General features: G+C 41.2%; 1 protein-coding gene across 1 annotated transcript; it reads left to right on the forward strand.

Annotated features, from left to right (window-relative positions):
- Nucleotides 1-1,731: 1,731 nt before the first annotated feature.
- On the forward strand, nt 1,732-23,693 carry sacs (sacsin molecular chaperone). The gene is made up of 9 exons (XM_070906308.1): nt 1,732-1,754; nt 3,210-3,360; nt 6,135-6,225; nt 6,316-6,401; nt 6,912-7,023; nt 7,348-7,494; nt 8,073-9,558; nt 10,075-10,166; nt 12,142-23,693. The coding sequence occupies exons 1-9, from the start codon at nt 1,732-1,734 to the stop codon at nt 23,691-23,693; spliced, it is 13,740 nt and encodes a 4,579-aa protein (XP_070762409.1).
- The last annotated feature ends 1,302 nt before the right edge of the window (nt 23,694-24,995 follow it).

Below are 24,995 nucleotides of genomic sequence, written 5' to 3' on the forward strand. Positions count from 1 at the left end.
TGCGAGCAGTCACGAGTGGGATTATGTTTCAGAAGTACACACTACTTTCACACTTTACAACCTGCAGTGACATCTACACGCAGAGCAAGGATGTACTTGACCGGTGTCTTTTGACCCGTGATGTTATATCAACAGCATATTGGGTGGTGTTGCTACTGATTGCAGCATGTGCAGGCTGATCCTTTTGAACTAGCCTATTTACAGTACAATAAAAAACTGAAAGTAAAGACCAATGATAAGATATTTACATTTGCCAATAATTAATTTTATTAAGGAATTAATAAGAATTATTATTTTCAATTAATTTTAAAAAGCCTTTAAAGTTTACATTAGGCTATATTAGGATACAATTTCCATTTTGTACGTGATTTAAAACGTGTAAAATTGTACTTCCTAAAAATGAAATGACCTGCCAGAGCAGCAACAGGAATTTGATCGGCCAATCAGAGCAATATATAAACGTATTAAGCTAGTAAGCATGATATTTCCCTCAAGAGTTGGTGGAGAACAGATCTGAGGAGAGGGAATATTGGACCATGCTAATGCTGCTCTGTGTCTGCAGGACGTGTAAATAGGACAGTATTGTTCAGCCTGGAATTATTCTGCCCTCAAGTGACCAAAAAATCAATTCACACAGCTTTAAATTCTGTCAATCAACCTGCCCTTTTCGGCACACATGCGCATTGTTTGAACGGATGATTTCAAGCCCATCCAAGCCTTGGGAGCACTCCAACTACCATATCAATAGTTTTACTTCCGGAACACTGGGCTGGTAGAACCGCTCAGAGTGAGAGCTCTTTGATTCATCATAGTCTCTCCATACTGTGTGACTTTAACTGAACTAGAGAGAAACACACAACATGTGTAGACTAATGTTAAGTTTTACAGTATTAAAATATAGTTAGATAGCTTATGTATGCAACAGTTAATACTAATAATCGTTGTGAATTAAGATAATTAGATCACCTAAATAAGCTACTACGCGTGCGCAAAACAAGGCAGCGTTTCTCGCCTGTTTTAGTGTTACAGAAGTCTCTGGGGCTTATGAAATACGATATAAGCCTCTCGAAGAAAACATATATTGAATAGTTTCGGTGATACACCTTTGCGAACTCCCAGCGAAAAGGCAAGATGCAGTTGAGACCGTTGAATCTGCATGTACGGGATGTAAGACGACACGGAAGTAGCCGAGAGCGAAGCCTCTCGCGTTGTCTTCAGAGTTTTTGCTCTCACACGCAGTGTAATTCATTATTATTAGAACATCGCCTTTGAAGGAATCAGTATGTTGATGGAGGGAAACGGCCATGTCACTTGCTATTGTTGTTGTTGTTATTGTTTCCAGGAACACAGCCTGCCGTGAAATGTATCAGCTTTTTGAGAGGACCGTTAGCGGCGCGCGCTGGACATATTCAAGTGAGTGGGGTTTGTTGGGATAACGATCCTAAAGAGGCTAAACAAAACACCCGGCACTGGCGACACACGGTTAAAAGAAAGCCTCTTAGCCACAGTCCCAACAACATATTGATTTTAAGTGTCGCCTTATATTGTATACATCACCAAACAAGGGTTGTTTTATATTTATCACACAGTTATGCTGAACAGACAGGTGCTGTGAGGTAAATAACGGTTTCTTGTGTTGCGACAGCCGTTTTCCGGGTGGAGTATTCCTGCGCTCAGTGCAGAAGATAGTCCAATGAATGTGTTTGTGCTGGGACACATAACAGCAACGCGATGGCCAACTATCCAGACCCGTGGTAAGTTTAATGTGTACTGTGAAATATTCGTGGAAATATCCCTAGCATATTGAATGTTAGCAACTGATAGGCCATCCAGTAACACTTCAGTGGTTGTTATGTTCAGTTTGTTCACAACTGAGCCGACTGACCAACAAAGAGATAACAGGAATAAGAACAGTTTCCAGGCTTGCTTATGCAGTGTGTCAGTCTATTTGTATCTGCATACCAATGAGGTCCTACTGGTCCAGTATTGTTTAGTAGGAGCTGAGGAGCTTTTCAACCATCCTGTGCTGGCTGCCACACCCACTCCAGCTCCATTGAATGCACCAGTGTGAACCTGGCAACATGGGTCCATTGCCCTGCTGCTGAATAAGCAAGAATATTTTGCTTTATTGCTGTCAATGTGTTGACAGGCTAACTTGTACATTTTCCTTACATAAGTAAAACATGTTGTTCCCTTGAATAGCAGCACAGTTAATTCTAGGGTGGGCAGTGGCCAATTTAATGGTCAAAGCAGATGACCGCCCACCTAGAGTCTGGTTCTGCTCAAGGTTTCTGCCTCTTAAAAGGAAGTTTTTCCTTGCCACTGTCGCCAAAGTGCTTGCTCATGGTGGGAACTGTTGGGTCTCTGTAATAACATTATAAAGAGTCGGTCTAGACCTGCTCTATTTTGTAAAGTGTCATGAGATGACTTTGTTGTGATTTGGCGCTATATAAATAAAATTGAATTGAATTGAATTGAATTAATGGTCGTGGAGGCAGAATTGACCAGCAACAGAGTGATTGAGATAGTAGGCCTCCTGATGGGAAACAGCACAATTCTCTTGAGGATTGGATCAATATTTATAAAGGTTTTACTTTTTAAGGATAGCATATCACCCTGCAGCTCTTCAGTGCAATAAGGCTGCAGCCTGCATGCAAAGGTATACATGTTCATGTTCTCAAAATCAAAATCTAGAGCCTGATACAGATGTCTAAATGGCACTAATGGACCACTAACAGATGGACCTGGTGAGGTGTCCATTCTCATGTTTCTTCCTAACCTAACCCCTGATCAATAATGACTGTAAGCAAGACTCTCATGTCCTCTAGAGTCGAGATCAAATTTGACGGCTCCTTTTCTCTACAGTGACTATGTAGTCTTGCCAATGCATGAATAAGGGAGTGCTCCAAATAATGAAAAAGTCAAGGGTTTCCTTCAAAAGTGTTCTATATCAATGTTAACAAAAAGCCTTGACTTGTACATGCATAGATGACTCCATATGCAGAATTTTAAACATTATATAAGCAAAAGCGTTCAATCATGAGGGCGTCCTGGTAGCTTAGTGGTTAAGGCACATACCTTACAACTACAACCTCCCATTTTGTTACTAATTCAAAAGCTCTACCCACACCCGAACATGCACTTTTTTTGGTGTATACACAAAGATTTTATGCAAACCTCCAGCAAAATTTCTGTCTGTATTTTTTTAGGTTGCCATGGGTGACAGTTCGTCATGAGTACATTGGCCTGAGGTCCTACCAGGTCTCTCCCTTCACATCTGTTCAAGATGTCAAACAGTTACTCTACGAGGAGACAGACCTGCCCGTTAAAGAGCAACGGCTGACTCACAATGGGAGAGTGGTAAGTTTTTTGTCATGTTGTAACAGCAGAATGAATATACTAACATATACTAAAATATGCAATTGGAAAATTTTGCGGTTAGGAATGGCATAGCCAATTCGTCACAACAAAACACCCAAATTATCAAGCAAAATGGTTATTAGTTGATAATTAGGAAACATTTTGGTTCATTGTGTTCATACACTGTGTGCGTGTGTGTGTGTGTGTGTGTGAAGCTAGTGTTTTTAATGTTGTTTCCCTATGTACTGGAAGGCTTTGCTAAACTATTTTCAGTCACAAAAAGATTAGGGTGCAGGACAGTAGATCAAAGACAAAATTGGAAAGTAGTGTTGTTGTTGTTGTTGTTGTTGTTGTTGTTGCTGCTTTGTCCAAACCAAAGACAAAACACAGAAATCTAGGTTTTGAAATTGGACATCGTAAGTATGTTGTAAAAATAGGGATCATATCCCAGTTAGTGTTGGGTAAAAGTTTTACATTGTTGTTATTCTTTGTTGCAAGAAATTAGAGTAGTACTCGTGACTCAAGTTTATTATTTTGCCCATGTTACTTTTGTGTATTGTTGATGTCACATTATGTGTATTTTTATATGTACTTATTTTGTTCTCTTGTGTTCATTTTTACCAATGCTGTTACAAAAAACAAAAGGAATAACTGAGGTTATGTTGTTTTCTGATGGTAGATAATTGCCAGCAGCAGGAAACAGATCTGTTTTAATGACCCTGTGCCGTAGCTGCAGGACAAATGATGTGATACTGACCTAAACCATTAACAGTGCCTTCATTGTTGAGATGCTGTGAGCCAAGTTTGCCTCACAGGTTTAATTTGTTGTTGCTGTGAACAATTAATTGAATCCTTTTAGTTTTGTTGTTGATCTTGTGACGGATTTGAGCACGGCCTATCTTCTATCAGTACTGCTGACTTTTGTCTGATTCCCAATGCAGTGGTCCTGTGCTCCATTATCAGCTCAGATGACTGCAGTCAAATAATCTGACTTATACTGTGGGCACCATGACTATGCACCTCATTGTCACAGTGTATTGAACAAAATGCAATAGTTTACTTACTGCATTCTTTGCATATGAAACAAAATAATTAATGTACAAATGCTGAATTAAACGCTGATATGCGTCTCCAGAGTAATTCTCAATTTTAGAAATATTATGTCTTCTACCCTGAAATGATAGTTTTATAGATACATCATACAATTGTGTGTATTATTTTGTTTACAGTTACAAGTAGTTTGTGATGGTTGTGTCAGTGTATGGCTTAACATGACTGGAGGTGATCGCATGTCTTGGGGCTCAGCTGATGGAAAGTACCAGGTGGCGGTCAGTTCTCGGCAGGCCCCCCTGATCTCATACGCAGAAATTAGCTGCAAGCCACACCTACAAACTAATACCACATACACTACAAGGTCAGGTCCTACAGTTCAGACAAGAGGTTTAAATAAAAGGAATATTTAAGTATTTAATTGTGTTCTGACTGTGAGTATTATATTGTGTGAACTGTTTCCCAGAGAAAAAAGAAATAATGAAAAAGATTTCCATTGTGCCCTCCAGACGTAAGTCTAGATTTCAAGTTGCATTCCTGTTCTGCCTGATGCAATTGAAATGTGTAGCAGTCTGATGGAGGAGGCACTGCACCAGACACTGTACTTAGCTGAGGAGTGGTAGGCTTTTTAGGAGAAACTGAAAGGCAAGTTTAGCTTGTTCTCTGTGAGTTTCAGAAGCGTTCTTCATTGTAAATGAACATTTGTCTGTGGGTGCTCTCAAATGAAATAAAACATTCACTCCTGAAGCTTTTAAACTGTTATACTGGTATATATACGTCTTTGTTAGAAGAAAATGTACAACCAGTGCAAATTTAGATACTCAATTATAATTCTGAGTCTGAGTATGTTCTGTGTGGATACACTTCCACCACTATCAATGTCTTTTTCACACATCGTTGACGTGTTGAGACAAGAATACAGAATTTAACCACAATTCCTCAATGTGAAGTAACTGTGACTGTTATAGCTTGTAAGCTCTTTGTTCCCCTTGTTAAATATTAATATGACATTAACGACTTAAAGTCTTTCATTCTGAATTGTACAAATGATTATTGCACGGTGCAGTAACCATGATGAGGATGATGACTGAGGGTTTTACTTATGCATAGCTCAGTTTGCCAGACAGCATGTTGATGTGCAAAGACTGCTGAGTACAGTGGGTCACAGTGTCACCTTGGAAAGCCTCAAACAGCAGGAGCAGCGGTATCAGGCCTGGTACCAACTCTGGCTCCCCGCTGCATCGATTCAGAAATATGCACCAGGAAAAGATTGTCTGTCATATTAATGTGTGCAATAATGCAGCCCAAAAGTGACTGATGATACATTAACCTTGAAGGGAGGACAACTATAAGTCTGTTAATAGTTGTCATAAAAACGACAGTTAGTTCTAACTGGCTTTCAAGCTGTTTTATGAGTACATTGAGTAATAGAGTAGAGTTTGTGACAGAAGTAATTCACACAATAACATTTTTCTGACACACAGTATAGGACAGTTAGGTACAGTCTCCCAAAGCAATTACTTTGATTAATTGAAGAACTTTGTGTTAAATTTTGTTTTTGTTGAGTCAACACCTGATTTGTTGTTTGATAGGATTTCTGCACATTTAGACAAGGCATATTCTCTATATTACAGACCAGACCATTCAAATTCATTTGTTTTCTTCAATAAAACACATTGGTTGAATGTTAAATTGTGCGTTTTCTCCACATCCTACCATCCCAGCTGGATGACGGCGTGCAGCTTGGGACCTTGGTGCCTGCTGGATGTCCAGAAATATCTGTCACACTTGAGGGAAGAGGCCTTAAAGGGGGAGGTAGGATTAAAACCACCACATCTCTGTAAAAAAAAACAACAAAAAAACAATTCTTACCACAGTGAAGCTTACTCAGGTTGGCTTTTACAGGGAGGTTTGGACAGACTACCCCACCCCTAGTCGAATTCTTGAAAGATATTCTGAGGAGGTACCCTGAAGGTGGACAGATTCTGAAAGTAAGTGTCAAGTTACGTTATTATTTCACATTTTTCACAGACATTAAATACATTTAGCATCATTGTTTTGTGGATTTTGGCCTGATATAATTCCCTCAATCAGGAAAAACAATATCGTTTTTATTCTTAGTACAATTGCCTCTCTTTCAGTTGTTGTGTCTGTTAAGGGCGAGATTTCTCCCAAGCCAAGGCTATTGTCAATAACACAGATGTCATAGTTTTGGAATGAGAAAATATGTCATGCTTGCACAAAAAGGGCATAGTTTTATTTTGGCTTTACTTGCTGACATCAGCTTATATTACCATACATGGTTGCAACATTGTCAGAGTAAAGGGGTGAATTCCCTCCGGGGCCATCCACTCTAATAATGGGCTCATTTTACTGTAAAGCTTTTTGGATAAAAGCATCCACCAAATCAGCTGATGTCATCGTGCACATTGCATTTCTTAAAACCACAGTAAAGGCCCTGCCTTCATAAATGTATGCATTCGTTGTGTTTTATTTTGAAGGAGTTGATTCAGAATGCTGAGGATGCTGGAGCCACAGAAGTCAAGTTCATGTATGATGAGACGGAGTATGGAGTGGAGTCACTGTGGTCACCTGACATGGCTCAGCATCAAGGTTAGTGGTTACAGTCAACAACTAAGCTCTACAGGCTGGCCCAGTGATCAGTGAGACTGTTCTTTAATTGGAGAGCATAAGTTAAAGCCCTTGTGTTGGCAAGAGTCTATCCTGCTTAAGTATCGTTAAGTAGGTTTTCTGTAGCTGATCCTCTGCTCTGACCTCCCTGTGAACAAGGAAAAGGGAAACACAAATATATTGGTGACAGGGATTATTAAAATAATACATTATTATACTGTACCTTTACTGTACATGTATTTTTACATTAACTTGTCTTGTCTTAAATTGTTTATGCTGACCTGGTTTTAACTCACTGTATTGCAGGTACGGCATTGTATGTCTACAATGATGCTGTGTTCACTGTGGAAGACTGGAATGGGATTCAGGAAATTGCGAGGAGCAGGAAGAGAGAGGATCCTTTGAAAGTTGGACGATTTGGGATTGGCTTCAATTCTGTGTACCATGTTACAGGTGAGGACTGCCACTAAATAAAAATCAAATCTGAGAAAATGATGTCCGGATTCTATTTGATAATATAAAAGACAGTTTTAATAAAAGCATTGTTAAAGTTTCTAAGCAATGCAACACTAGTTATTAAATCCTGGCATGTAATTACTATTAGACATTTAAAAGCGAACAGCTTGTTTAACAGAAAGCTATTTTTATTTTTGCAGCTGCAACTAATGATTATTTTTATTATCAATTAATCTGCTGATTATTTTCTATAATTGTTTAGACTATAAAGTGTGACAAAATATTAAAGAAATTCCCATCACAATTTCAGTCCAAGGTGAGATTTTCAGACGTCTTGTTTTGTTCAAAAAACAGACAGTCCAAAACTCAAAGATATTTAGTCTACAATGATATAACACACAAAAGAGCAGGGATTCCTCACATTGGAAAAACTGTAACTCAGGAATGGAAAGCCATTTTTGCTTGAATGACCTGAAATGACAATGATAATCATGAAGCTTTAAATTAAAGCACAATATATAATTATCAACCTGTTTACGTTTGATTTATAGATTCTGTATTTTCTCAATGTTTAGATGTCCCCAGTATATTCAGTGGAGACCAGATTGCCATGCTGGACCCTCATCAGACCCTGTTTGGAGTGCATGAGTCTGGACAGTGTTGGAACTTGAAGACAGACATTAAGGAGATCACAGAACTGGCTGACCAGTTTGCTCCCTACATTGGGATGTTTGGGAGCTCTGAGAAAACCATTAAGGATGGCAGCTTTCCTGGAACATTGTTCCGCTTCCCGCTCCGCCTGAAACCCTCCCAGCTCAGTGGCAACATTTACAACAAAGAAAAGGTGTTGGAGCTCTTTGAGTCTTTCAAAGCAGATGCAGACACGGTGCTCCTCTTCCTCAAGAGTGTTCAAAAGATCTCCTTGCATGTGCGTGAGTCTGATGGTACAGAACGCATGTTGTTTCAGGTTACAGCAACAGAGAATACTGATGATAAGTTAGAAAGACCGAACGCCCTGAAGACACTGGGTCAGGCTATAGACAGCTACAGCAACGGTGTTCCCAGTTCTACCATCACATGCGTCACTTACCAGGTCAACATAGAGACTCAGGATGAAACAGCTAAAGAGACTCAGAGGATGACATGGCTGGTTTGTAATGGAGTTGGGGGCAGAGGAATGTGTCCTGAATTGGACTCTCTGGCAGATGATTTGAAGTTCATGCCTATCATTGGCATTGCTCTGCCTCTTACTCTGATCAACAAAGAAGACAAAGGTGCCACATCTGGTTTCTCAGGACGAGCTTTTTGCTTTCTTCCCCTTCCTCCTGGGGAGGAGAGTGAGACAGGGCTTCCAGTTCATGTCAGCGGCTTCTTTGGCCTCACAGACAACCGTAGGAGTATCAAGTGGCGGGAAGTGGACCAGTGGAGGGATCCAGCAGCCTTGTGGAATGAGCTGCTTATTATCACTGTCATCCCTAGGGCTTACTTCATGCTCATCACCGAGGCTGTCAAAAGGGTACAGACAAAAAAGGACCAAGACTTTCCACTGTCCCCTTCAGGGACCTATGAGGCCTGGCCAGACCCTAAGCAGGTCAAGTCCCGCTGGAAAGCCATCCTCCAGCCACTGTTTCATGAATTGCTGCAGCAGCAAGTCATCTATTCCCTCAGTGAGAGCTGGATCCGGGTGGACCAGGCTGTGTTCTCAGAGCTGGACACAGACGAGGACATTTCAGAGACTGTCATCAACTACCTCCAAAGCTCAGGAACGCAGGTGGCAAAGGTGCCTGCTGCCGTGGACTTTGTCTTGGCTGCCTACATGACTGAGTCCACTGAAGTGAAGAAGGTGACTCCATCTTTGTTGCGGCAGGTGATCAGGAAGTGCAAACACAAAGGTCCCTCACAGGAGAAGCTGCTGCTGCTGGAGTTTACGCTTAGTGACGCCAATTACAGTGACCTCATAGGACTGGAGCTCCTGCCCCTGCAAGATGAGACATTTACAACGTTTTTATCTTCTGTCAGTGAAAAGGATGCTATTTACATTGCATCTGAAGAATACCCCAGGTAGAGATAAAGTGAAAGTGTATTTCCACTACACTGTGTTGTTAAAATGTTTACCCAACTTCTTTAGTCTCCTCTTAATATACATTTACCTTTGATTAAAAATGAATACAAAATAGCATTGCACCAGCCTGGAGGATCAGTTTGCCATCTAAGGCACAGTCAACATGTTATTAGCGCCTCTCCCTCTTTATTTATATGCACATGAACAGTAAGAGCAAATAGAAGTGCGGTTAATTGTGCCTGGCTTTAGAAAGGTTACTGCACTTTGCAAAGACCAATTTTAAGGGTGAAAAATGCCACATCTGAAAAGCAGATGCAAATATATGCAGGAATATTAAAGAGAGGTTGTGGCTGATTGCGGGTTTAGCTTGTGGCTTTGTTTCTGCCTTTGAAAGTCATACAATAATTACATGTAAATTAAAAACACAGATTGAATGACAGGCGTTGTGCAAATCTCACTGTCCTTTCATGCACACATGTACAAAAATGTCACACTTTCTTTTTCTTTGTTCTAAGGTCTCTGTATCCAGGACTTGAGGGTCGGTTCGTATTGGAGAGCATTAAACCTTCAGTAATGGACAGTTTGAAGAAAACAGCCAAAAGCAGAGGTAATGTAACAGATTTTATTTTCCTGTAGTCACTCCCACATGAATATGTGTATGTATAAATATCCTTGGTCCCAAGCAGTGGCCAGGAGACTTTTGTAAAATATTTTGACCAATTTATTTGCATCTTGACCATAGGATCTGACAGTAAAGCTGTCCCTAAAAATCTGTGAATCTACAGATGTTCAGGGGCTGCTTAAAGCACTGTGCAAAGTATGATTAATAGTAAAGTATAAAATGTAAAAACTCAAACTCAAACTGAAAAATCCTCACTGTCCCTATGTGGGTTATGTGGGTTCAGCCATGTTGTAGTAACGGTCATCTTACTCTCCTGCAGTGCCAGCAGGGCATTCAATCTGGTACACTGCTGATGGATAATTTAGGAGTGTGAGGCAGAAAGGGAAAAAGAGAGAGAGCTTGCTGATTCATGGAAGAGTTGTTTTTGTGCTACACATTCCACTCGATCCACGAGATTAGATCCTGAGTGCACTCACTGCTATACTCAACCATGATTATGACAAGAAGGCAGTGAGCCAGGCTGAGGAAATATGCTACACACATTTGTCCTCTAAATCCATAATGAAAGACACAGAGAATATTGTAATTTAACATAACTACAGCAATATGCATTCCTATTAATTTTTCACTCTGTTGCACTGTGTTGCACTCCATTTTTGTACAGTCATTTACATAGTGTCTACAGTAGCTTAACCTTCAGTAGCATCCTACATCCATACAAATCTTCACTCTGCCCACTCTGGCCCCACCCCTGTTGATGATGTTAGAGTACCACTTACTCAGATCCTCTGACATGGCCCGACCTCCCACTTTCCAACCCTGTCTCACTTTCTAACTCACTCTCTGCAAAAACTATTTTTCCAAACTGTGCATTAGGTTGAGACAGGCTGAAACAATTCATCATTATATGCTGATGCTGAAAGACTTCAGAGGAACATAGCCATTATCAATGTTATTAGTTACAGATCCCAGAACTCTAAAAATGTGTCACTTGAATTACAGTGCAACAGTATCATTGGGGGTGCTCAGGTAGGTATTTCAAAGTGTGTCAAATATTTAACCTTTTTACTATTAACCTAAACTAATGCATGACTGTCAATGAGATCCATGGTAACAGCAGTCAGATAACTCTCACTGATATGAGAAGTAAAATAAACAACAACTCACATGTTTAGTTTCTGTAAGATAAGATTCTGTCCTAGTAAGTGAAATACATTTACTCATCATCATTCCGACTTAGTTCCCTGTAATGTTTCATGGTGCACTTTATGACTTGCAGTGTTTTACTAATTACTAGTCTCTTTCAAAAATGGTTTCCCCTACACTGAAATAATAATAATGGGTTCAAGATTGACAGGATTTTATTAAATATTTAACAATTTAACAGTCTGTTTGTGTGCAGAACATGGTTTGTGCCAGTGTGTTTGCGTGATTTACATCAGCAATATGTGCTGCAATATTGCTGTAAGTCTTAAATGTTGAGTATGAATATACTAATCATTTATATTTAGTCGTTTTTTTTAACAAAATTAAAGGTTCATTTAAAGGTGAATCTGTTGTGCAGTGTTGCTCTCTAATTTATTTAGAGACTGATTTTTGGTGGATTGTTTAGACAGTTTTGAATTTTTTTTCCAAAACAGTTGCAATGTTTTTCCACTTTTAAAATGGTAGAAAATTGAAGACCAGCCCAGAGAGTTTTGTTGGAAGGTTTTATGTTGATTTCTGAAAAAGATAACTGTCAATCATCTGTACAGCCAAACTGACATGACATCTGCACCTTGTCATACTTCAGAGTGAAGCAAAATCAGTTAGAGTTTAAGAAAAAAAAAAAGATATCATTGTGCATCGCTGCATCGTGTAATAACAAGAAGTCTAACTTTGTCAGCTTTGATTATTAACATTTAGCAACTTCTATAATAATAACTGAGGCTAATTACATTTTCCCTTGTTATTTGAACAGGAAGACCCTGCACTCAGCTACAAGTGCTGAACCCTGAACGATCAGCTCGACTCATCAAGGACATCCTATCAACAGCCTGGCCAACTAGAGACTTCATTGTCCACTGGGAACCTGGAAACAGAGAGTTGAAGCATCCCACAGTTTCCTGGCTAAAGGGAATTTGGAAGCATCTCTATATAAATTTTGCTGATGAACTAAGTACCTTTGAAGACATGCCTTTGATCCCACTTGTGCCACTTGAGGAAAACATGGACGTAGTTAAGGTTCTACGTCTCAAAACTCCATCCCCCATAATTCTTGTGGATGAAGAAGAGGCACCGCTTTCTGAAAACCTTCTTGACATCATGGAAAAGCTTGGAGGAGTAGTGATAAAAAAGTTGGATTCATGTTTGCAGCACCCTCTACTTAAGAAGTACATCCATCCTTCCTCTCCTGGTATGCTTCTGCAAATTATGGATAGATTGTCCACACAACGATTATCCAGCCAGGTCTCTTCTTTCTCAGTGAAAGAGAAGGTTGCGCTCAGAAACTTTCTTGCAGGTCTGTCTGACATTACAGAGAGGGAAAAGCATACCCTGCTTGAACTTTCCATCTTTGAGAAAGTGGGAACCTGCTCTGAAGGTACCTCAGCATTTACATCGTTGAGAGGTGCTAGAGCTTTACATCATAGAGCCAAGTATCCACCAAATGTGAAATTATCTGTAAATCTTGTGGGTTGCTGTGACGAGGAATCAATCCGCCTCATCAAGATGCTAAATGTACAACAAGTGAAAACAACAGAATGTTTGAAGATGATCATTCAGGATATTGAGAGGGGGTTCTACACAACAGATGAGATAACCCAAATCATGCTTTGGGCACTTAAACATCTGGCGTTTCTAAAAAATGAAAACTCATCTGTGATTGGATGGCTTTCTGCTCTTAAATTTATTCAGTTGCCTTGTGGAAAGTCAGTCAAAGCCTCAGATCTTTTTGATCCTGAGCTGGAGATTCTACAGAATCTGTTCTACATGGAAGAGAAAACCAGGTTTCCAACAAGTACATTCACGTCTTCCCCTGATATTCTTCATTCACTCAGACAACTGGGACTAAGAAATGAAGTGCAGCTCGGTGAAAAAGATGCACTCAAAGTGGCAAAGAAGATAGAGGAGTTACAAAACAGCAAGGAACCTGTGTGGGACTCCGTAATCAAAAAGGCGAAAACACTCCTACAAATACTTAACAGACAAACCAAGCTGGTGAAATCAGCTGATGCTCAGACATCATTGCTAAAACTGAAATGGGTACCTGTCTGCAAAGAAAGACCTCTAACTTACCCTAAATCCCTTGCTTGGGTTGGAGATACTCTCAATATCTGTTCTTTTTCCGAGATGTGTGACATATCCCATGCAGTGCTTGTGGGATCTTCAGTAGCGCTGGTTGAACACACATCTGCAGGTATGAAGAAGGCACTGAAACTAACTGTAGAGCCACAGGTGGATCAAGTATTACAGCACCTGAAAGCAGTGAATGACTGGCATAAATCTCAGGCATTCACCACAGAGGATTGGTATCAATTCCAGCAGATCTTGTTTGAGATTTATGGTTTCATGCAGGCTCATCTTGAGGATGCTAGAGAAGCAATGAAATCATTGCCTTTTGATTGGGTGTGGACAGGGAAGACATTCTCATCACCTGGCCAGACGGTCCTAAAGCCCCTCCCTGATCTAGACTTGCAGCCTTACCTGTACTCCCTGCCAAAGACAATTAGAAAGTTTCACAAGCTTTTCAAGTTTTGTGGTTCAGTTGAAGAGGTTGTCCCAAGCCATGTGTTTGAAGTCATCAGCACCATCCAACAAAGATGTGAAGGAGGGATTTCCAAGGAGGAAAGCAAACATGATATCCTACTTTTGATCAACATCCTGAGATGGCTGTACAACAGTCAGATACATGTAGAAACAAACATGCATGTGCCGATTCTTTGTTACAAGGACCCAAGCAAATTAGCGATGAAGCCCATTCATGAATGCACCTACTGTGACATCAAGGTTGATGACTTGAATGACTTACTTGAAGATGCATCAGAGCCCATTATATTGGTCCATGATGACATCCCTATGAAAACCGCAGAGTGGCTGAAGGTTCCATGTTTGAGCACAAGGTTGATAAACCCAGAGAACCTTGGCTTTGAACAGTCAGGCCAACGAGAACCTCTAACAGTGAGAATAAAGAACATCTTGGAGGAATATCCATCTGTAGCAGACATTTTCAAAGAGCTCCTCCAGAATGCTGATGATGCAAGTGCAACAGAGTGCAGTTTCCTCATTGACATGAGAAAAAACACTGACATTCGAGAGAATCTCCTTGACCCTGGCATGATTGTTTGCCACGGGTCCTCCTTGTGGTCTTTCAACAACTCTGTATTCTCAGACACAGACTTTCTGAACATTACAAGGTTAGGTGGATCAGTTAAGAGATGTGAAGCAGACAAAGTTGGCAAGTTTGGCTTGGGCTTTAACTCAGTTTATCACATCACTGATATCCCCATCATAATGAGCAGAGAGTTCATGATCATGTTTGATCCAAACATCAATCACATCAGCAAGCACATCAGAGACAGGTCTAATCCAGGGATCAAAATCAACTGGAGCAAACAACAGAAAAGGTTGAGAAAATTTCCCAACCAGTTCAAACCTTTCATTAATGTCTTCAATTGCCAGCTTCCTCTTGCTCAGGACTCTCCATACAAGTACAACGGCACACTTTTCAGGCTACCATTCAGAACAGAGCAGGAAGCCTCACAAAGTGAAATCAGTAGTCTGTACTACAACACCACGGACATCTATTCCCTGGTTGATGAGTTCAGCATATGTGGCCATCGGTTCATTCTATTTACTCAGCATGTTGGAAGTATGGTCTTAAAATACCTGAAATATGAGGAACCAAATCCAGCGGGAGCACAAGATGTCGTCACCATCAACAAAAGTGTGTGGTCATCCAAAGCCTCATACGGACCTCTGAGTATCCTAAAATCTGCAGCAAAGGTTATGAAGAAAGTAGCAAGCACCAACAGGGTACCTGCTGATGTTCCCAAGTCCGGCTGCATCATACGCGTTTTGGTGGAGGAGTTTCATAACGTGTTCAAACGCATTGTCGATCTCCACTCGCCACTGTTCAGAGGTTCAGAGGAAGATCCTAACCAGTACTTTGAGATGGCTGCTAAAGGTGTTCAGACAAGAAGACTCACAGATGAAATGCCCCAAAAGGCAGTCGAGGTCACTAATTGGCTCATTTGCTCATGCATGGATGTAACTGAGGCACTCAAGTTTTCCCTCAGTGATAGTGGAAAAAGACTTGGACTAGTGCCTTGTGGAGGAGTGGCTGTTCTGCTCTCAGAGGAAGAGAATCGCAAATGGACAGTAAAGACAAGTACCACCCCAATCGGAGAGGTGTTTTGTTACTTACCTCTCAGAATCAAAACAGGCCTACCAGTCCATATTAATGGCTGCTTTGCTGTGACGTCCAACCGCAAAGAGATCTGGAAGACAGACACCAAAGGACAGTGGAATTCTGTGTTCATGAGACATGTTATTGTCCAGGCCTATTTAGCAGCACTCACAATGCTGCGTACAATGGCTGAAAGTGGAGAACTGCTTGACTACAGTTATTATGCAGCATGGCCAGATCCAAGTCAGGTGCATGATGACTTCACACTGATCAGCCAGGGTGTCTACCAAGAAATAGCCAAAGGAGGTGACAGTGAGCATGCAAAGGTTTTCTCAGACGGCAAAACTTGGGTGTCAATCAAATACGTCAGATTCCTTGATGACGTCTTACTGTGTAGGCCAGACATTGGTCCTGCTGCTTTCAAGATATTCTTGAAATACCTCAAGAAGAGTGGCTCACAGAACCTGTGTGCTGTTGAGCTGCCTGACTGGGTGAAGGAGGGATTTGATGATGCTGGATGTAAAGAGAAGTTGATGGAAAACACCCTGACAGAGACACAGTTCTTTTCAGATGTCTTTTTCCCTCACATCCAGGAAATCGACAAAGAGCTTCGAGATCCCCTGATGCATTATGTCTTGAATGAGAAACTTGAAGATTTTGCATCAATCCTCAGGGTTACTCCTTGTATCCCATGCTCTGGCCCCAATAAGGAACTGGTTTTACCTTCCAGACTCATTCACCCAGAAGGAAGAGTTGCTAAACTCTACAACACTGAGGATGGAAGATTTCCTGAAGGGACTTCTAAAGACTACCTAAACCCTGTGTGTCTAGTGAAGCTAGTGCAGTTAGGCATGGTTAAAGATGATCTGTCGTGGGAGGACCTGATTGAACGTGCTCAATCTGTTATTGATCTTAATGAAAATGATCACACAGCTGCATGCTTTCGTAGCAGTATACTACTCAGTCTCATCGATGAGAAACTGAAGATGAGAGATCCAGGAGCAGCTGAACTCTTAGAAAAGCTACAGGACATCAAGCTTCTTCCATTCCTGACAAGACCTGCAGGCTTCTCACTGCCTTGGCATGGGAACAACTTTTCCCCAACAACAATGTTCTCTGCTAGAGAACTCTTCACAACTGAACATCAAGACACAGTGTGTCTAATGAAGCCAATCCTGAATGAGAATTCTCCATCTTTCAAAGGTTGTGGTGCAATGTCATTGGCTGTGAAAGACTGTCTTGGTCTAATAAGAAAGCCCTCAGTTGGACTGGTCATCAGTCAACTCAAGAAACTGTCTCAATCATTTGATGGTGTCACACTGTATCAGGAAAACATAACAAATGCCTGTTACAAGTTTCTTCATGAGGAAATGCTACAGGATGAGAATGCAAAAGGACAAATAACTGAGGAACTGAAAGCGTTCAATTCCATCCTGGTGGAGAACACATATGTCAATCCGTCCAAAGTTGCTTTCCACCTGAATTTTGATGCAGCTCCACATCTTTATCAGCTCCCCAACAAATACAGAAACAGCTGTCGGGAGCTCTTTGAAAGTGTTGGGGTACAGCCCAATTTCACAGTCGAGGATTTCTCAGCAGTTCTTGAAACTGTGAAGCAAGAATGTGGGCGAAGGACACTCACAGAGGAGAACTTCCAGTTGTGTCGCAGAATTATTAGTGAAGGAATATGGAGCTTGATACGAGACAAGAACCAAGAATACTGCCAAGCGAATTATGGTGGGATTCTGTTACCTGACTCCAATATGACATTGCAACCGTCTAAATCACTATGCTACAATGACTGCCCTTGGATAAAAGTCAGAGACTCATCTGTGAAATACTGTCACGGGGATATTCCAAGAGAGGTTGCTGTGAAATTAGGAGCAGTTCCAAAACGTCACAAAGCCTTGGAGAGGTATGCCTCGAATGTCTGCTTCACTCCACTTGGGAGTGAGTTTGGACAGAAAGAAAAACTCACAAGCAGAATTAAAAGCATTCTCAATGCTTATCCATCAGAAAAAGAAATGCTAAAAGAGCTGCTTCAAAATGCAGATGATGCCAAAGCCACTGAAATTTACTTTGTTTTTGATTCAAGGACACACCCCACAGACAGAATATTTGATGATAAATGGATCCCAATGCAAGGCCCTGCCCTCTGTGTATATAACAACCAGCCTTTCACAGAGGATGATGTCAGAGGTATACAGAACCTCGGAAGAGGAACAAAAGAGGCCAATCCAGGCAAAACTGGTCAGTATGGCATAGGATTCAACTCTGTCTATCACATCACTGACTGCCCGTCCTTCATTTCAAACAATGACATTCTGTGCATCTTTGATCCACATGCACAGTTTGCACCTGGGGCTACATCTGTGAGTCCTGGAAGAATGTTTAGAGACTTGGACTCTGACTTCAGATCCCAGTTTTCTGATGTTCTAAATCTTTATTTGGGAGTTCATTTTAAGTTAGAACGCAGCACAATGTTCAGATTCCCCATCCGCTCTACGGAGATGGCAAAGACATCAGAGATAAGTTCTGTACCTGCATCAGACAGAATGGTGCAAAACCTTCTGGATAAGTTAAAAACTGATGGTGCAGAGCTTCTGATGTTCCTCAACCACATGGAGAAAATATCAATCTGTGAAATAAGTCATGCATCTGAAGAGCTGAAAGTGCTCTATTCTGTGACAGCCAAAATAACAGATGGTGATCGGCTAAAACGCAAACAGTTTCATGCCTCAGTCATTGATAGTGTGACCAAAAAGAAGCAGCTCACTGCTATCCCAGTCCAACAGATAACCTACACAATGGACATAGAGGACACTGATGGAAATTTGACCACATGGATGATCTGCAATCGATCTGGCTTCCCTAACATTGAAAATGTCTCAAAAAGTGTGGTCTCAGCCCACAAAAATGAAGACATAACTCTATTTCCACGTGGAGGGGTAGCTGCATGTGTAAGCCACAACTACAAAAAACCCCACAGAGCCTTCTGCTTTCTGCCCCTTTCACTGGAGACTGGCTTACCTTTTCATGTCAATGGGCATTTTGCCCTAGACTCTGCTAGAAGAAACCTATGGAGAGATGACAATGGAGTGGGCGTAAGGAGTGACTGGAATAACAATTTGATGACATTACTGATAACCCCTGCCTTTGTGGAACTGCTGATTCAGCTCAAGCGTCGATACTTCCCAGGTCCTGATCCCACCATGACCGTACTTCAAGGGACACCGCTTCATGTTGTTAAAGATACACTGCGGAAATATCTGTTCTTCTTCCCAGTCAACAGACTTGATATACAGCCCGATTGGTACTGCCTGGTTAAAGCAGTGTACAACTGTATCCATGCTGACCTAAAGCGCCTGCTTCCTGTAGTCAGAGCAGCGCACATTGACAACTCTGACATGCACTCTGTCATTTACATTTCATGGGTGAACACATCCACTGCAAACAAAGGCAGAGCCTTTTTTGATAATCTGCTCCAAGATGAGCTTCAGCACTTGAAAAACACAGAGTACAACATCACCTCAAGGAAGTCTGTGGCTGAAAATGTCTACAGGCTGAAAACCTTGCTTGTGGATATTGGTTTCAACCTGGTTCATAGCTGCGATGAGACAGCGAATCTCTACTTCTGTTTGGAAGACGCAGGGATACCAGTCAGTCATGTGACACCAGAGGATGTCCGCAACTTCCTTCACACTTTCTCATCACCAGATACATCTTGCCATGTTGGAAAACTCCCATGCCGGCTCCAACAGTCAAACTACAAGCTAGTTCATAACTTAAAGCTTCTAGTTGACTACTGCTTCAAAGATATAGAAGCGGATGAAGTCAAAATTGATGGTTTGCCTCTGTTGATAACAATGGACAATATGCTACAGGTGTTTGATTCCAAGAAACCAAAGTTCCTGACAGCACATCATGAGTTAATCTCATCAAGGAAAGAAATGTTCATGAATACATTGTACATCAGGTACAGCAACATTCTTTTGAAGGAAGGAGCTGCAAAGACCTTTGACATCAGCAGCTTTGGTGACCTACTGGGGTCTGTTCTTCCAAGAGAGTATCGAACAAGGATCCCTGTAAAGTGGAGAGACACTTTCGCAAGTGAATCTTGGCTGAAGAATGTGTGGAACTTCATCAGTGAAAATATCGCTGTTAAGGACGAACAGGTGGACATAAAACCCAGTTTCGACACAGTGCTTGACATTCTGAAAGACTGGGCTTTGTTACCTGGAATCAAATTCATGGCAAGAGAAAAGATAGTCGTCCCTGAGCATGACATGCTTTTACCTCTGAGTTTGATGAACATAGCCATATTTCCACATGGCCAAAATGACAAAGTCTTTCACACCTTAATGAAAGCAGGGTGCATTCAGCTTGCAGTGAACAAAATCTGTGTCAAAGAGAATCCTATCATGCCTTTTCTGGCACAACACACAGCAAACATTGAAAATCCATCAAGTGTTCTGAAAGCTGTGGAGTACATGATTCAGACATCTGCATTCAAAGTAGCAAACTTGACTGACAAGGACTTTGAGGCTCTACTGTTGTATTTCAACTGCAACCTAGCTAACCTCACTCAACAGGATGCACAGAGCCTAAAACTCCTCCCATGCTTTAAATCAGTTAGTGGGAAATACATCAGCATTGCAAGCTATGGGACAAACTATGTCCTTGCCAAAAGCATTCCCACTGCAGACATAGACAAATGGGCTCACACAGCCTCCTTTGCCTTTCTTGCTGACAGTCCACAGCTGAAAGAACTGTACACCTTCCTTGGCTGCATGCCAATTGATGACTTAGAAATCTACATTCAACATCTTCTGCCAAAGTTTGAGAGTCTTTCCTATGATGCCAAAGTTGAACATATTGTCTACTTAAAGGAGAAACTTTTGTCAATGGAAGAATCATGTGAGATGAAGGACCAGCTCTATGAGAAATTGGAGGGACTGTTGTTCATCTATGACAACTCAAACAGACTCAGGCCAACCAAGTTTTTCTATGATGAAACAGTGAAGGTGTTTGAAGTTATGCTACCTGCAAAGTCATTCATACCAAGTGACTTTTTTAAGAAAGTTGAGCAAGTGTCAAAACCCAAGAATGGGACATTGTTGCTCACCTCATGGATAACCTTTTTGAGAAATATTGGTCTCAAGCATGAAGTGTCACAGCAGCAAGTTCTTCAGTTTTCAAAAGAGGTCAGCATCAAAGCCCAAACAGAGAGCTGGACCAAAGAAAAAGTGCAAACCATTGTCAATGTTCTCTTGAACCACATTTTCAAAGAGAGGACGGACCTGTTCCTGGGTACTTTTCTCAAAGAGCTCTCAATGATACCATTCCTGTGTCCTGAGAGAGCCCCCAAAGAACTCATCAAGCTTCATTCGCAGTACCAAGAGATGAGTGGCACACTCCCTCTGATTCGCTTCAGTGGGTCTCAGGTAAATCCAAAATTCAAGCAAACAGACGTCATTCACTTGCTTTGGACATCTTGCCCAATTCTTCCTGAGAAAGCTACACCATCAAGCATAAAGGACCAGGAGGGGAGCACTATCACTGGGCAGGAACAACTTGACCAAGTGCTTAACATGTTAGGCGTCAACTTGGATCCATTATTGGAGAAAGTCATAAGCAACTGCAAGAACATCTGCAACATATCCAATCCAGATGATGAAATGGTGAAAACCAGGAACAAAGTTTTAAGGTCCACGTACGAGTTCCTCAATGCAGATAAAAGAGATTTCCGATACCAGCTCCGTGGGGTGGCTTTTGTCATGGTTGAAGATGGCTGGAAATTGCTGAAACCTGAAGAGGTTGTCATTAATTTGGACAATGAATCTGACTTCAAACCCTACTTGTACAAATTACCTCTAGAACTGGGTACCTTTCATCAACTGTTCAAACTTCTTGGCACTGAAGACGTTGTGTCAACCAAGCAGTATGTTGAAGTGTTGTGGCGAATTTACAGAAGTTCAGAGGGCAAGCAGCTTGACCCAAATGAAATGAGAACTGTCAAAAGGGTTGTTTCAGGATTGTTCAAGTCTCTCCATAATGATCCGGTGGAAATCCGCAAAGATCTTGAGAGTCTCAGAGATTTGACTTTTTATCTGCCAAGTCATGATGGTAGATTAGCAAAGTCGAGTAGCTTGGTGTTTGATGATGCCCCACACTACAAGAGCAGAATTCAGGGTAATGTTGGAGTTCAGATGCTCGTAGACATGAGCCAGTGCTATTTGGGCAAAGATCACGCCTTCCACACAAAGCTGATCATGCTACTTCCACAGAAACTAAGGCCTAGACTGCTGAGTAGCATTCTTGAAGAGCAACTTGATGAGGATTCGCCAAAAATGTGCCAATTTGGAGCACTTTGCTCACTTCAAGGTCGCCTTCAGCTGTTGCTGTCATCAGAGCAGTTCATCACAGGACTGATCAGAATAATGAAACATGAGAATGACAATGCATACCTTGTGAATGAGGAAAAAGCCATACGTCTCTGCAAAGCACTTTGCGAAGGATTGAAAGTTTCTTGTTTTGAGAAACTACAGACAACATTAAGAGTGAAAGGATGTAGTCCCATCCCACACAGCCGCAGTGAAACACTTGCCTTCCTCAAGAGGTATGGCACAGCTGTGATTCATCTCTACATCCAGCATTCAGACAGCAAAGACATTAATTTTCTCTTAGCACTGGCAATGACCTTGAAGTCTGCTACAGACAATTTGATTTCTGACACATCCTATCTGATTGCCATGCTGGGCTGTAATGACATCTACAGAATCACAGAGAAGCTGGACAACCTTGGGGTTAAGTATGACTCAACAGAGCCATCAAAACTTGAGCTTCCCCTCCCTGGAACCCCCATACCAGCTGAGATACATCACACACTCCTCATGGATCCCATGAATGTATTTTATCCGGGAGAGTATGTAGGTTACCTTGTAGACTCTGAGGGTGGAGATATGTATGGGTCCTACCAACCTACCTATACATATGCCATCATTGTTCAAGAAGTAGAAAGAGAAGAGGAGGAAAACACAAGTTTCCTTGGAAAATGCTTCCAGATTGACATTGGTTACAGTGAGTACAAAATAGTCAGTTCTCTCGACTTGTACAAATTCTCAAGACAAGATGAAAGTACCCATGTGCGAGACACCAGTGCCCCATCAACTCCTACAAGTCCAAACAGTCGATCCTCTGGTCTACGAATGATCCCTCCTCTTTTTGCCGGTAAGGAAAACCTCAGACCCCCCACTCAAAAACAGTCTCCAAAAAAGATCAAGCTTCATGCATTGCCTGAGATTCTGAAAGAAGTGACCTTAGTTGTTGAACAAGCTTGGAAGCTTCCTGAGACAGAGAGAAAGAAGATAATCCGTCGATTGTATCTCAAGTGGCATCCAGACAAAAATGCAGAGAATCTGGACATTGCCACTGAAGTCTTCAAGCACTTACAGAACGAGATCAACAGGATGGAGAAACAGTCTTTGGCTGACCAGCAAAATACAGACAGAGCTTCCAGGAGATCCTACTCTACATCGTCATCCCGCTTCCAGTCAGAGAAGTTCTCATTTCAAAGGTTTTATTCATCGTGGAACCAAGAAGCAACAAATCACAAGTCAGAAAGGCAACAGTTCAGGGAACATTATACAAGCTATGCAGGTTCATCACACTCTCACCGTTTCTTTGTTCCCCCTACTTTCAAGACAGTTGGAAACCCTGTGGAAGCCCGCAGGTGGCTTAGACAAGCAAGAGCAAACTACTCCGCTGCTCGGAATGATCTTCATAAAAATGCCAATGAGTGGGTTTGTTTCAAATGCTACCTGGCCACAAAGCTTGCACTGATAGCTGCCGACTATGCAGTCAGAGGAAAGTCAGACAAAGATGTAAAACCAACTGCTCTGGCTCAAAAAGTTGAGGAGTACAACTCCCAGTTAATAGGCCTTGCAAATGATGTTCAGATTCTGGAAGGATATGGTGTGGACAGCCTGAGAACTCGCTATCCTGATCTCCTGCCGTTTCCACAGATTCCCAATGACAGATACACATCTGAGGTGGCAATGAGAGTGATGGAATGTACCGCACGGATTATCATAAAGCTTGAAACCTTTGTGCAGCAAAAAATGTAAGACTGTTGTCCAAGATGACAATGAAACTACAGTATGCAGAGATCCTCTGTGGAATAGAGGACACCCATGGCTGTGTGCAATACAGATCATTATCACTTTTAATAAAATTGAAGTATCCAGCTGGCAGCTTATGGTACATATGCAGTTTCTACCTGTGATGGTGGTGCTGTGGCCCATGCACAGTAAATCAATGTATGGCTCCCATAACCTATTAGGCTGTCTCAATATCAATTTGCTGTAATATGAAAAAAAAAACAATTCTGCATATGCTGTACATACAAATGCGTAAGCAATACGTTTTGTTTACCAAAGTCCCTACATTGAATATATTTGCTCTGAGTTAGATTAAAAAATATGCTGCTTTTTTTACTTTATCTTTTATAAAAAAAATTATAAATATATATATTTTCTTGCTACAGAAAATCGGTTGAGTGTACTGAAAGGATGCGCTTATAATGAAGAAACAGATAAACTCTAAATAATACAAATACTGCAATTACTGTCATGCAACGTGTCCTATTTGCAAGGTCTCAGCAAGTCAAGGAAATTACAATCATGTTTGTAATCTTTCTTTTTTGTATTTTTATGATTGATTTCATATAATTTCTGTAAAAGTTGTACATTTTTTGTAACATAGCCAGTCACTTGTTTATGGACAAGGCACTCTTTTGAAACTCATCCTCATGTACTCGCACTTGAACTTGTAGAGCGCTTGTGTCACCCCAGCAACTCGGGAGAATCCCACTGTGAATGGAAAACTCTTTATGTTGATTTCAAAGCGTTTTTTTCATTGTGGATATGTTTTGTTTTGTTATAGCTATGTTAAATGTTTGTTGGGCTTTATACAGTAACATTTGGTGTTTTGCATCATTACCTGTTCATATGAACCATGTGTACTCTGGGGCCGTACAGAGAGCAAGTCTGCTTTGATAACTAAAATTTTGAATAGGGCAGTGACGATTGTCACTCTGCTTTTGCTTAAACAAGTCATCCAAAAGTTGTTTCTTTTTACCGCGATGGCCTGTTTGGGAATACAGTATATGCTATAATTTGGGCACAACCCCTTAACATGTTAACTTTTGCTAACATGAAACCATGTACGTTTTTGGTCATTTTAACTTTTCTGGTTCAAGGAACATAGAACAGCACCAACTGTGGTGCTTGCGTGTTTTTACTGTATTACTGGCTTTATTTTACCTTTGATTTTATGGACTCTACACACACTGACCACATATTGTAAATGTCATTTTAAAACATAATTTAAATTGTGCTTCTTGGTATGTGTTGTCTTATTACACCTCA

Source organism: Enoplosus armatus, chromosome 5, assembly GCF_043641665.1.
Source record: "Enoplosus armatus isolate fEnoArm2 chromosome 5, fEnoArm2.hap1, whole genome shotgun sequence".
Taxonomy (NCBI): Eukaryota; Metazoa; Chordata; class Actinopteri; order Centrarchiformes; family Enoplosidae; genus Enoplosus; species Enoplosus armatus.

Excerpts from the sequence above, each read along its gene's own strand:
- sacs (XM_070906308.1), top strand. The coding sequence starts at position 1,732 with ATGGCCAACTATCCAGACCCGTG. Across the intron at positions 6,226-6,315 it reads AAGAGGCCTTAAAGGGGGAG|GGAGGTTTGGACAGACTACC; the intron begins GTAGGATTAAAA and ends TGGCTTTTACAG. Across the intron at positions 7,024-7,347 it reads TGACATGGCTCAGCATCAAG|GTACGGCATTGTATGTCTAC; the intron begins GTTAGTGGTTAC and ends ACTGTATTGCAG.